The 14,014-nt window shown below is 42.3% G+C and overlaps 1 protein-coding gene across 2 annotated transcripts; it reads right to left on the bottom strand.

The window, feature by feature from the left end:
* Positions 1-806: 806 nt before the first annotated feature.
* Positions 807-11,989, bottom strand: qki2 (QKI, KH domain containing, RNA binding 2). Of its 2 annotated transcripts, none has more exons than XM_047032741.1 (8): positions 11,122-11,989; positions 9,691-9,839; positions 8,762-8,878; positions 8,341-8,484; positions 6,315-6,402; positions 5,136-5,423; positions 4,579-4,653; positions 807-2,269 (listed from the first exon to the last, which is right to left on the bottom strand). In XM_047032741.1, exons 1-8 carry the CDS (start codon positions 11,261-11,263, stop codon positions 2,247-2,249), a joined length of 1,026 nt encoding a protein of 341 aa, XP_046888697.1. In that variant the 5' UTR covers positions 11,264-11,989; the 3' UTR covers positions 807-2,246. The 2 variants fall into 2 exon arrangements, 1 of the variants encoding a protein (XP_046888697.1); XR_006956975.1 differs by having other exon boundaries at positions 2,246-2,269; positions 4,579-4,979; positions 11,122-11,988.
* Between the last annotated feature and the right edge of the window lie 2,025 nt (positions 11,990-14,014).

The raw sequence follows: 14,014 nt of genomic DNA, 5'->3' as shown, positions 1-14,014 counted from the left end.
TACCAGGACAAGCACTCAGCACTCATGTTCTGCTGCCTGATCAGTGAGCTAGCACTGATGACTATATCAGTCACTATGCTTTGTTTAAACATCTACACAAACGTCAGGTTCACTAGATGTCCTCAGACAACTGGCACAAAAACAACTTGGATTGACCTCGATGTTAGACGGCATGATAGAACATAATGTCAACTCGCCACGTGGTTAGAAACTGAAGGAGGTACATAGGATGGTCACTTATGGCAGGTTGAGTACATTATACCACAACTGTATCCTCACTCACACACACATACCTTCAGATTGGGTTTCAGTTGTGAGTGGTGGAAGTTTTGATACTTTGATGTAGTGGATGGGAGAGCTACAGGAAGGAGATCGCCAGATGTTCTAAAGAGGCTCACTTCTTCTAAAAATATCTAATTCAAGTTACTAGACAGCAGAAAGTACGTTTCCAGATCATGCTTTTTACTTCCAATTTGTGAGGACTGCCTGAGCAAACTGAATGTGCATCCTCATTGGGTGAGTGTAACTGTTAAATATACACATGTATGTCAATAAAGGATTAATTGCCTGAACAGAAAGTGTGAAAGAGAGAAAGGGTAGAGGGAAGATTGTTGCATTCAACTTCTTCATGACCTTCCAAAAACACATTTCTTGATATATTACCTTTGGCATAGTTTTTGGTCTGTAGTCATTTAGTTTACGAGTATTTCCAGAGTTGTTGCAGTATCCACAGTCTACTATTAGTAGGAAAAAAGCTCACGGTCAGAATTATGTGACAGAGGAAAGCAACCAAGTTTGTTAGTTTTAATAGTTTAATAGTTTGCTGTTTCCAGTACAATGAGTTATTCTTTTTCCAAATAATGTTTGAAAAGTTAAACATTCAATGTTGAACACATTTTATTTCCAGACAGCTGGTGTTTTTCTAAAGGAAATCCAAGCAGAGACAGATATCAGTTAAGCTGTTAAAGATCGCTGGGTTGGTCAGTTAGTAATACTTGGCACTGGAGAATAATAGTGATACTACACCATTAAAAGTCACATATATATATAAAAGGCACATAAGGTAAGCAACAGAGACCAACCAAAGATCCTGGAAAAAATGTTCACTACATCAGGACTTAACAAACATTTGGCACACCAGTATGTGATGAAGCTGCTTAAAGTTTTCATTATTATAGCTGAAAATTTGAAATTATAATCCATGATAAGGCATACTTTTCTTATCTGACATTGTCATTTAATGTTATTTTTCACTTACAAAATATAATAGAAAAATATATTATAACCTTGTTACAGATGTTAAAAATGAATATATTATTGTATTCTCTTGAAGGCACTGGTTGAAGTACAAGGCACTGAGTGGAATACAAGTTGATCCGAGGCAAAATGCAACAGACACAGTTCACGTGAAAGCCTATGCACACTCACAAGTAAACACAAATCTACCTTCCACTCTTCCAAAAAACAAAAACAAAGTAACAAACACAAATGTTAACACTGATATGATGGCCCTGTCGTATTGGTAGAAGACTACCACAGACACGGTAGCCAAAAAGGAACCTACCAATAGCAATGCATAGCTAGGGCCTTAGTACCCAAATACAGGTTCAGTACAATTGTGCTCCAAGATGTTTTTATAAATAATATTTATATATGACACACAGGATTATGGGAATACTCTTTAGACAAGCTAGGCCTGATTTATCTTAAATACTTGATTGAGACACTTTGTATTTCATTAGGAATACAATGCCAGGAATGTTGTCCTGATTTGTAACATCTTTCTCATATTGTATAATTAAAGGCATATTTGTTCATCAGATTTATAAAACGCTATGGTGATACAAAGGCAACATGATGACGAAAGAACATGTCTCCTCATTTACTGCACTGTGAGAGGACTGGGGTGTTGTTCCTGAGCGTGTAGGTTCCTCTCAGTGTTTGATTCATTATTATCTTTATAAATGCATCACTTGGACTCATACCATGGCAGGAGTTAGAGGACACTAACTAAGTAGAAGTACTTTGGCCTTGGGGTGGGCGGGGACACCTGGTTAGGAGGTGTGGCCATGGGTGAATCCTCTGAAGGGATTCCTATCATGTCCCCTGGTTGGCTGGTTAGGCAGAGACAGAGGTTGTTCACGCAGTGCTGGTCTCTGGTGGATTGGGCTGGGGCACGGGTGCAGCCGAGAGCCAAAGTGAGGTGGATGGGTCATCAGTGGGCGGAAAGGTCAGAAGGTCAGAGGTCATGGATTAGTTGCTGTGGCAGCTGGAGAGTTAGATGACAGACAGAGAGGAGGGTACGAGGAGAAACAAAGAAGACAAAGAAAAAAGATAGAAAAGATATTAGTGTCAACTAGTGGCGGAAGGATGACAACAGATCTACTGCAGTGAGGCAGACATCAGGACCATAAAACATGTCTTCATTAGCAGCATATGAGCTCATAACCATGGTCTGAACAATCACATCAATATCACAGCCAGTACAGGTATCTCAATTGCAGCACACAACAGATACCAGGCGTTGCGCATTGTTCACAGCAGTGCTACTAAAGGTGTTATATTTGCATATTAGGTTCAAGGAACTAGTGCTTCTGCTACAGATGTCTGCTACTTGGGCTAGTGATGATGCGCCTAGCACAGCCTGAAACCCTGGAAACACTGACAGCCTAATGTGGCTCCTGGATCCACCAGGGATCCTCCATTAGCTTCTCCACAGTGGAACTGACCCCAACAGTTTCCCAACATCAAACACTTTTATCTTCAACTTTGGGTACACGTATGACTATAAGAGAGAATAATCTAAATAATTAAACATCAAAGCCCCACCTTCCTCTGATCTACTCAAATCCGATGGGCCAACCTCTCTCTCAACCCCATCCAGCTCTTCATGTATGTGACATAGAGGTGTGACCGCTGGTCACTTGTTCTTACAGAAGCTTTACTGACGTTGAGAATGTCGCTTCCCTTACTATTGATAAACACGCTTCTTGTAAATTGCTTTGAATAATAGCGTCTGCTATATGACTCAAAGATAAATGTAAGGAGGCACTGGAACACAGTGGCATTTTAGTGTTAAGCATCAGTCTGGGCAGAGAGGGCCATCAGAGACGATGATGAGATTACAGTTTAATTATGGTTTTCAGACTTTGATATGAGAACTGCATTCAAACGGAGTGCGAAAGCAAGGATACATCTAATCACAAGACAGCGATGAGATGTTAAGAAATATGATTTTAGAAGGAATTAATAAGTAATTGACACTTAAAAATGTTGACTGCAGGCTTTAGTTTCTTCTTTGGAGAATGACTTGTCTCAGACTTTATTCTATTTGTTGTTCTCTACAGAGCCTCCGTCTGAGGAGGTTTACCAGAAGAACCAAAGGGCCTCCGACTCAGGACCACAACACACAACACCTATCAACACAGCTAGGTGCTTTGTTTCACTAATAACAATATAGATCTCTAATGCTATAAACCTCCTAATCAATGACCCAGTTGTGAGGCCTTCCAATATTTCATAACCATGGGGGTCTATTATATATTTTTAGAATGCACAGTCAAGACATGCAATGTAGTGGCAATGCATAGCTCATTTTTGCTACTTATTATTTGTGGCTAAATACATACATTTCCACAAACTTAAACACTACTTTTAATTTTGTAATTCTTACACATTTGCCAATACACAATACTCCCTTTAACACAGTGGTTGTCAAACCTGTCCTCAAGTACCACCTACCCTGCATGTTTTAGATGTTTCCCTGCTCCAACACACCTGATTCAAATGAATGGGTCGTTATCTAGCTCTGTAGAAGCCTGGTAACGAACATGCATTTGAATCAGGTGTGTTGGAGCAGGGAAACATCTAAAACATGCAGGACAGGTGGTCCCTGAGGACAGGTTTGAGAACCACTGCTTTAACAGTTAAGACAATGTTGCTGAAAATGGAATGAAGTCCTTCTGACTGTAAACCCTATGGCTCATCAGAGAAGGTCCAGAAAAAAAGAATTTACACCTGCGCTAATAATATGTTAATAAGGTGTCAGACACCATCTTGAAGTAATACTGGACCCTATAGGATCACACTACACTACCTTACCATGACCAAACTGCATATAACCATTCTCATAGGGACGCTGAGTGGGTTTGCCAAGAATCCAGAATAAAAAACATTGATATATAAAACAACAACAAAAGAAAGTACATGTAATTTTTTCTACATCTAGTTCATGAAAATGAATCAATAATTTAAGTTTATAAAACTATTTGATCTCTTAGGTTGGGTTGTAATGGACTGACTTAATATGTGTTTACATTTGCAGTAAATGGGCCAATCCATTCTCATACTGGGGGTCAACCCCATGTGCCCACTAATCGTGCTAAGAACTGTCTCATTACTCTTTTCCTTTAAGCCACTGTAACCTAATTTTCAAGTGTGTCACCACCTCAACACATTTCACCAGCCCTTCTTAGCATGACACAAACTAAACTGCTAAATAGAAACCAACCTTGGTCCATACCACAGATAAATAGGTCCAAACACACACACACCCACACAACTGGTGAACTAACTGACCTCTGTCTGGGGTCACTACCCTTTGGTAAGGATGGAGTCTCATGTCGTGGCGTCGTACCTTAGCAGTCATCGCACCTGCTCATTGTGCAATTACAATGACCAAAACACAAAAAGTTAGTAAAAATTGTGACATACACACAGTAAACCTCTTGTGTCAAAATCTGGTATTTTCTAAGCTACCTTTCTAAGAAAATATACAGTAACCTTCAAAGTAGATGCACATTTATGAGACGGAATAATGCACATGCATTTTATATTCCAACTTATTGTTTCCAGAATGAGATCATTTGAAATGTGAACCCTAAAATGACTTTGTGATGGTTTATTTAAGGGGGTGTATCTGAGAGCCATCTTGTGCAGGAGGTGTGTAGCAGCTTAGCCCTTGGTTGGGTAAACCATACCTGCAGTGGGGGAGAAACAGGGCTGAGACCAAGACCTTCACAATTGTACAGTCTGTTAATAATGAGTTCCTCCTCATTCATATCATATATGTAGTGCCTTTCAAGATGTTCCATGTTTTTGTTATTTTGAGAGTGTGTGTTTGCACGTGTGTTTACCTAGTACTCCAGTAGAGTCAATGGGGTATTCCAGTATTGACGGGGTGAGTGTGTAGGGGTACTCATAGGGTGCATATATAATTCCTGATTCTTGAGCTTGCTGCATCAGTGCTGCGTGGGGATTGGCTCCCTGCATTAAAGCTGAGCTCTGGATCTGTCGAATCAGATGTGGCATGATGGTGGGCGTGCTGAGGGGGGTGGGGTTTCTCAGAGTGGAAGGCAGCATGGGGGATGGGCCAGTAATGATGCGAGGGGCCTGATGGGAGGCTAGAGAGAAGCCCATAGTAGCTGGGAAAACACAGGACAGAAAAAGAAAGCACACAAACATCCATTACATGAAGGAAAGTATTCTGAAATACAGTAGACTCACTTTGAACCTAACCTCAGCTGCCGACTCCCTACCCACACATCCCCTAACCTCAGCTGACCTCCACACTTCTCCTAACCTGAAACTCAGCTGCCCTCCTCCACACATCCCCTAACCTCAGCTGCCCCCCTCCACACATCCCCTAACCTCAGTTGCCCTACTCCACACATCCCCTGACCTCAGCTGCCCTACTCCACACATCCCCTAACCTCAGCTGCCCTCCTCCACACATCCCCTAACCTCAGCTGCCCCCCTCCACACATCCCTTAACCTCAGCTACCCTACTCCACACCTCCCCCAACCTCAGCTGTCCTACTCCACACATCCCCTAACCTCAGCTGCCCCCTCCACACATCCCCTAACCTCAGCTGCCCTCCTCCACACATCCCCCTAACCTCAGCTGACCTCCTCCACACATCCCCTAACCCTAACCTCAGCTTCCCCCCTCCACACATCCCTTAACCTCAGCTGACCTCCTCCACACATTCCCTAACCTCAGCTGCCCCCCTCCACACATCCCCTAACCTCAGCTGCCCTCCTCCACACATCCCCTAACCTCAGCTGCCCCCCTCCACACATCCCCTAACCTCAGCTGCCCTCCTCCACACATCCCCTAACCTCAGCTGCCCTACTCCACACATCCCCTAACCCTAACCTCAGCTGCCCCCCTCCACACATCCCCCTAACCCCAGTTGCTCCCTTCACACATCACCTAACCTCAGCTGCCCCCTCCATACATCCCCTAACCCTAATCTCTAAAGTGAACCTCCAGCACAAACACAATGGCAGTTTGGTGATGATGTCATACTTACCAGTTTTGATGTTAGCATCTCTGTAGGTTCCATTGAGAATGGCCAGCTCCATCAACTGCATTTTTTTCAGACTGTCCTCTCCCTCAGCCTACACACACACAAATCCTATATAATGTAATTTAAGCCAGTGTACCGTACACGCACTCAAAAACACACACAAAACAGTATCAATCAAGTTGCCGTTTCTTTAAGCTTGGGTTACAGTACATAACAGGTTATAAAAAAAAACATGGTACTGATCTCTGTATCTATGCTCTGAAGGAGATTGTCTCTAGGTACACAAGTCTTAATTAATCTGTATTTTTATGCTTTATTGATGCTTCCAAAGCTTTCGATCGAATTTTCCATGAAAAACTGTTCATGAAGCTGCTAGCGAGAGGTGTCCCTAAACCTCTTGTGAGGATTTTGGTGTTCTGGTATGCCAATCAAACTTTTCATGTTAAATGGGACAATGTTGTATCAGCTCCTTTCCATGTTAGTAACGGAGTTCGACAAGGAGGAATTTTATCTCCCTTTTTGTTTAATGTGTATATGGAAGATTTATCAAGCCAGCTGAATAAGACAAATACAGGCTTGTAGGTGAATCTATTGTCAATCACCTGATGTACGCAGATGATTTAGTCTTACTCAGCCCATATAGTGCTGGGTTGCAACACATACTGAGGGTGTGCTCTCAGTATGGCATAGATCATGAAATAAAATAAAATGCAAAGAAAAGCCACATAATGATAGTCAGAAGTAATCAGGACAGGAAATTAACCTTCCCTACTTTTTATTTATCTGGCAGTCCCCGTGGTGTTTGTGAGGAAATAAAATATCTGGGCCATGTCATTTCTGATGATTGGACAGATGACAACGATATATATTGACAGCGCTGCAAAATATATTCTCAGGCCAATATGTTAAGGACGTTTTCTATGTGCTCAGACTCAGTTAAATGTTCCCTGTTTAGAACCTACATAACACCATTGTACACTGCTCATGCCTGGTCTATTTACAGAAAAAGGAGTATACAGAGACTGAAAGTAGCTTACAATGATGCTTTTAGATTGCTGCTTAATGTGCCTAGGTGGCATAGTGCTAGTCAGTTGTTTGTGTCGAAGCACACGCCAACCTGTGAGGCACTCTTGAGACAATTGATGTATGGTTTCATGTGTCGACTGGACAAGTCTGAGAATTGTATAGTAGAGGTCAACCCTTTAAAGAGCTGCTATCGATTTACTTCGAACTTAAGACGACATTGGCACAAAAGTCTTCATACTTTTTAATGCACTGTATTATGTATGTTGTATCTTTTAGTGTTTCTCTTTTTTATAGCTCTCTGTCTGTTATTTTATATGGAACTTGGCGTCTGAAATAAAGATTTATATATAACACAAATGTGGGTTTGTAAAACATGTTGGTTCATCTAAGTTAACCCAATAGCTATCATTAACTTACACACAGGCTTTAGAAACAGATGCAAGTACATTTAAATATAAATGAAAAATGGCAACTAGTGAATAAAAAAGGAGTAAACAGAACCAGTGAAAACGTATTCAACAGTTTTTGGTACAATTTGTTAGGTTAAGAGTTAAGAGTGCACAAACAAAAACTGTGTGTGCGCGTGTTTTTCCAAGTGTGTTCAAGTAGGAGGAAAAGATCATGTGAAATACTGTAGCTTGTGTAGTATAGATGTAAGTGTACAAGAGTGAAATACTGTAGCCTATGTAGTAAATATGTAAATGTACAAGACTGAAATACTGTAGCCTGTGTAGTATAGATGTAAATGTACAAGAGTGAAATCTTGAATGAGGAAAATGTGTGAACAGACTCTCAATTCATCCCCATAGTCTTTCACACAACCATAGGTTACCATGGTGACTCTTTTATACGTGTCACTACTGATTACCCCCTACCACACACACACACAGCCCCCCCCCCACACACACACACACACACAGCCCCCCACAGACACACACATATACACACACATGTCTCTTTCTCTCCTCTATTTCTCTCACACATCCAATAGTTTGTGACTCACAGCAGGGATGAGCAGTTTGTTGACCTCCGCTGTGGCTCGCTGCAGTTTGATCTGGGCTCGGTTGTGGGTGTCCTCAACAGTAATTAACACATGAAGGTCTTCACTTAGATGCTCCCAGTTGGGCTTCCCTCTGTTCAATTCCTCCTGCAGCACACACACACAGTTAGGGTAAGTGTGCATTTGTGTGAGAACATTTTAATATTTGTTCCACTGTCCCCCTCTCTTTCCCTGGCCCTCTTCCTCCCATCCTCTATTTCCCCTCAGGGCTTAAAGTGTGGGTTGGGAATGTTCCGGAGAGAGGGGGAAGGAATGCTGGACTTGCTCCACCTGGCGTTTGTCTGGTTACCTCCACAGAGGATTGAATACAGATCCAGGACCAGAACATTCTCTTTCTGTGTGGTGCGTGTGTGTGTGTGCGCACCTTCTTCTTGTCCCTCATGGAGCCTTTTCCTCGCACCATAATCTTGCAGCCTGTCTCTGCCTCCAGCTGTTTGGCTGTCAGTCCCCTTGGACCCAGGATTCTCCCCACAAAGTTAAACTAGACAACAGTACAAAATGAAACAGTCATTGTGGAAAAGAACATTCTGTAAAATTGAGTGTGTGTGCACATATTTTTGTGTGTGCGTGTGTTTGTATTTGGGTACAGGGGAGGGGCAGGGGGACAGGAATAGCTCATTATGTGTTGGCTGGTGGTATGGCAGGACAGCTACACTCTCTTAACCTTATCTGTCACTGAAGCTGAGTGATTAACTAGACAGCTGCCTCTGTCTTTTCCTCTGTCCTACTGCCTGTGCCTACCTTGCTGTTTCTCAGTTTTTCTTTATTGATCTGTCTCTCTATCTTTCTTGTGTCTTTCTTTCCTTTTCATTCTCTTTCATATCACTGCATACTTCTATCTATTTTAGTCTTTCTTTCAATCTTTTTCAACGTTTGTCTACCCAGTACCCCCCAACTTGTCACTTCAGACAAACTGTTGCTGTTTTCTTAACCTCTTCTATCTGTGAAGGTTGCAACACATTCTTTACATTCCCGAAGGCAACCCTTAACATACAGCTACCATGACTAGATACTATATATAATACCCTGACCTAATCTGTTTCACTGTGTGTGTGTGTGTATCACATGTGGAAACATAGCTAATATATGTTAATGAAAAGACTTACTCAACCACCTGAACAGTCTAACTTGGGCCTTCTTTTCAAAAACAACATTTGTTGTTATCAACGGTCTGTCTTTTGAGGTCTTACTAGTACCTACGTATTTTGTGTGACCCTGTTACCAGCACAGGGAAACATGGGTAACCCAGAGCATCCTGACCAGCGTTTGTGGGGGATAGGTTTATCCACTCACATCAGGGTACTCCTTGACAGGCACGTAGAGTTTCTCTTGCAGCTGAGCAACTGGACCAATAGCATCAGGCAGCTCTTCAGAGTCCCGCCCCTCACTGACACCCCCATTCATGGTGTCATTGTACATGTCCTTGCGCACTCTTCCGATCTCTGAGGGAGGGGGTGAAAACATAACACTTTGATTAATGTGCTACCTCTATTAATAAGGTAAATATGTGTAGATTTACAGAGGGCTAGGAACAAACTAGACAGCCAAATAACAGATATATAACTTTTGACTGACACATGTTAAAGTTACATCCTACATGAGACTCTCTCTCACACACACACATACACACACACATACACACACACACACACACACACACACACACACACAGGTGCATGTATTGTGAACAGGCAGGATATATTCAACAAATTGGGGTGTCAGAAAAAGGCTACACAAAACAACAAACTAGCGACAGTCTGGGACAAAGTATGACCAAACTACAGTCCAGGAACAACATGGGATGTATGGTTTAGAGACCACTGTGGACCACACAAAGAAACAGTTACAGAAAGCTAACACCATTAGCATTTATGTCATTAGACCATGGACACTAAGCCTTATTTGTGTTTGTTTTATGGCTGACTCTGGTGTCCAATTTGTCAAATGATTCATTTTGTAACAGTATGCTAACACACACACACATATACACAGTGACTGGCCTGAAGCAAAAATATATTCTGACCTCAGTCAGATTGCAGACACGTCTCTGCTCTCCAAGTGATAATTCCAACCATAATAACTACAGTTGGACTATAATTACACCCACAGCTACAACCACAACTATGATCTCCTAATAACAAGCTGACCTCAGACCCAGAGGTGACAATTACTGACACACACGCACACACAGACAGTTAGAAACATGTGTTTTAGAGTGAATGGCAGAGGCCAAGGGGGGTGGGTTGGGGTTGGGGGTATGAATTTATGACAGGCCCTATCTAAACACTTCAACCTGGCTGCCACACATAGATACACTGGACCATGGTCATTTTAGATATGCAAAACAAACACACTCACTCACTTTTAAAGACACCTGTGAGCTGTGGAAAGTAAAAACATTGAATCAAACAATGAACTGTAAAGCAGCACAGCGCAACACGTTCCAGCTCCGACATGTTCAGTCTTACTGTCCTCGTGCCAGTCCGGGGACGGCCTGTTACGTCCACACCAGCTTGTGCATTAGGTCACCGGGAAAAACAACTGTCTTGTTTGTTCCAGCGCCCACTGTGTGTTCAGCCCTCTGCCCCACAACAGTTATGCTGTCTTCCAACTAGACCCACTTTAACCTTCAAGTTAATGGTACACAATAGGCTACAAAACAATAAAACACGTTCTCAACCTGAAACTGTTGAAACTCTTGTTTCCTGTGCAACTGTTCAGTACCTTCATCCAGTAGGCGCTCCAGGTGTGTGAAGATACCAGTGAAGTTGGGCAGCGAGCTCATCACCTTCCTGTCGTTCATGAGCTGCATGAGGTAGTCCGGGCTGGCCTTGGGTCGGTCCCTTAACTCCATCTCACCCACCATGGCAAACAGTGTTCACTAAAGTAAAGTCAACTTCTTGGGCTTGAATGTAAACCAATTTCTTTAAAAGTGGTATTTATATGAAAACAGTTATAATAAAGTCAAAGTAAATCGAATTAAAGTCTGCCGGTTTCTATTGACAGTCCGTGCTCCCCACTCCAACAATGATTCCAACCGCGACAACTCTGCCTCCGCTAACGAGATGAATTGATCAGCCGCCACTCTGGACCGACTGTCCCGCAGTCATGCGGAAACTGTTCAAGGACAGAGCTAGAGAACAAATAAACAAACAAACAAAAAAGCTATCAAACGGTTGGTTATTCCGACTCTTACTATATGCGTCTCTACACTCACTTGCAAATGCACCTTTGTGTTTTTCTCCAGACAAATCTGAGATGAAAAAAACCTCAAAGCAAAAAACTCCTCAACAGTTATTAGAATCTCCGGTTTTCGGTATTTCTGTGTTTGTTCACGCACATTACAGTAAAGGTGACAGATATCTCTTGCTTAAATTGTCCTTCCAAGTGTGAGTGTGTGTTCCGCAGCAGGCTCAGACCTATCATATGATAGTTTGCACGAGTCGGAACTGGAACGCGCCGCGCGTCGGTTACATTGGGGCCGGAGGCGTGTGCTCGAGACACAAACATACGCAAACCCAAACTTAAACGCACACACAAACACAAAAGACAAGAAGGCCTGTAATGCATAGGTATGCACACCTGTTCGACCAACACTTGTTGCTGTCCATCACTCTTGCGAGAAATCTGGAAGTGTATGTGTGATGGACTCACATATAAAAGTGGGCTAGGCTACACCCCTGTCATCGTTTGAGTTTATGGCAATAATCTGGAAATTGTGTGCCAAGGTTTAGACAATTACTCTTTAATTTGCTTGATAAGTGTTTCTTTGTAGTCAGCTGTGCAAATGCCAGCAGAGAGGTAGCTTACTGGACAGTGCGTTATCCTTCAGCAAGGCTATGACTGTAATAACACTGATGGAAAACAAGTCAAACAACAACTGGAGATACACACTAATTTTCAGAGCATCATCCTTTTACAGTGTTTGTCTTCTATGTGTGTTTGTGTGTGTGTCAGTATGGTTGTATGTGTCTCGGTTTATGTGTGTCTCTATGTGTGTGTATCTGTGTGTTTCATACGTGAATGTCTGAGTGTATGTGTCTGAATGTGATGGTGTGTGTGTCTGTGTCTCTGTTTGTGTGTATGTATGTATGTATGTATGTATGTATGTATGTATGTATGTATGTATGTATGTATGTATGTATGTATGTATGTATGTATGTATGTATGTATGTATGTATGTGTGTGTCCATTGTCTGGCTCTACCATCCCACTGTGTAGCTCCTCTGTGTACTAAAGACAGCGGAGTCAATGTTCATGTTGGCCTCCCTCTCTCTTCCCTCTCTCTTCCCTTTCTCTTCCCTCCTCTTCACCTTGTCCCTGCTCTGCTGCACAGCCCCCACCCACACGGCGCATTCCACGAAACAATCACACAATGTGTGTGTTTAGCTGTTTAATGCAATGTAGGGTTGGGGTTGTGGGCAGCCAAGTGGCGGGGTGTTTGTGTGTGTGCACGTACACATGCACGTGTGCGTGCATGTGTGCGTGCCTGTGGGTGGGTGGTGAGGTGTCGGGGGGAGGGAGGAATTGTAAAGAGGCAACAGTGTTGGTAATAGCCAGCTGGCATAGTGGGCATTCTGGGTAGGGGCAGTGCATTGTCCACTCATGGCCTGGCTCAAACAATGTCCCACTGAGCAGTATAAATCAACCAGTCACAAGCCACACAAACACACACATGCGCACAGACAGACAGACACACATACACACCACTAGTAATAATACAGATTTTTAAATAATTAGGAGTGACCTTTTCCTCAGTGTCTCTGTCTAGCTGCTGTAAGCCACGAAGGACACAGTAGTTTGTGTGATCTAGTTAGTCCTGATCTGATCATGGCTGTTTGACCTCAGAGCAGTTTGAGGTCAGATTGTGAATGGCTTTAGTAAAGTATAAATAAAACATTGCTTACAATACTTAAATGTGCAATGAAGGTTTCATTAACTATTTACTGTAGTATGTATTCGTTATCAGAGGTAATTTCTTCGATTTAATAATCGAATAATGCCAACTATAAGCAACAGAATGATAAAGTTACAGGTATATGTGTAAATTCATAAATGGAGGGAGCTGACCAACATGGAGAGTTCAGAAATATCTGTGGATTGTCCAGGCATTCCAAGCAGCCTACGTTATTTCTGTGTTCTACTGAGATCAGGCTTCCCTTTAGCCACCAGGAGAGGGAAGCAGAGGACATCTGAGGGTGAGGTGCATAATCGTTCAGGACAGGACCCTACAAAGTCTTTGAGTGAAATTGTTTTTACACAACAGTTCTGCAAGTATAATTTATTAGTTAACACTAATAAATGAAAACAGATGATTATTTTGTTATTTAGTAAATGATTTAGCTCTACCAACACAAATAGTTCTGCAACTGGACTGGGACTGAATTATTGCCAAGCAACACTAAATTGTTCCTGCATACTAGCTTTCTACTTTCTGCAAGTCTGCACATTACCACAGGCCAGAAACTTGTTTGATAGACAAACAATTAGTAATTTGTGGAAATGTGTGCTCAGTTTGTTACGATCTAAGATAGGCTTTTTTGCTTGAACAAATTTACAGTCAGAACTGCAATTGAACATACATATATGAATATTCGCTGCAGACCAGAAGACCAAT

The sequence above is a fragment of the Hypomesus transpacificus genome, chromosome 13 (assembly GCF_021917145.1).
Source record: "Hypomesus transpacificus isolate Combined female chromosome 13, fHypTra1, whole genome shotgun sequence".
Classification (NCBI taxonomy): Eukaryota; Metazoa; Chordata; class Actinopteri; order Osmeriformes; family Osmeridae; genus Hypomesus; species Hypomesus transpacificus.
The sequence above is the reverse complement of the archived record's forward strand: the minus strand, read 5'-3'. Positions and strand labels throughout refer to the sequence as shown.

Bases quoted from the DNA above. Each gene is read 5' to 3' on its own strand.
- qki2 (XM_047032741.1), bottom strand. From the start codon at position 11,263: ATGGTGGGTGAGATGGAGTTAAGGGACCGACCCAAGGCCAGCCCGGAC. The intron at 8,485-8,761 runs GTGCGCACACAC...TGTGTGCTGCAG, and splicing joins CCATGAGGGACAAGAAGAAG to GAGGAATTGAACAGAGGGAA. The intron at 2,270-4,578 runs GTCAGTTAGTTC...CTAACTCTCCAG, and splicing joins GGTAGTGACCCCAGACAGAG to CTGCCACAGCAACTAATCCA.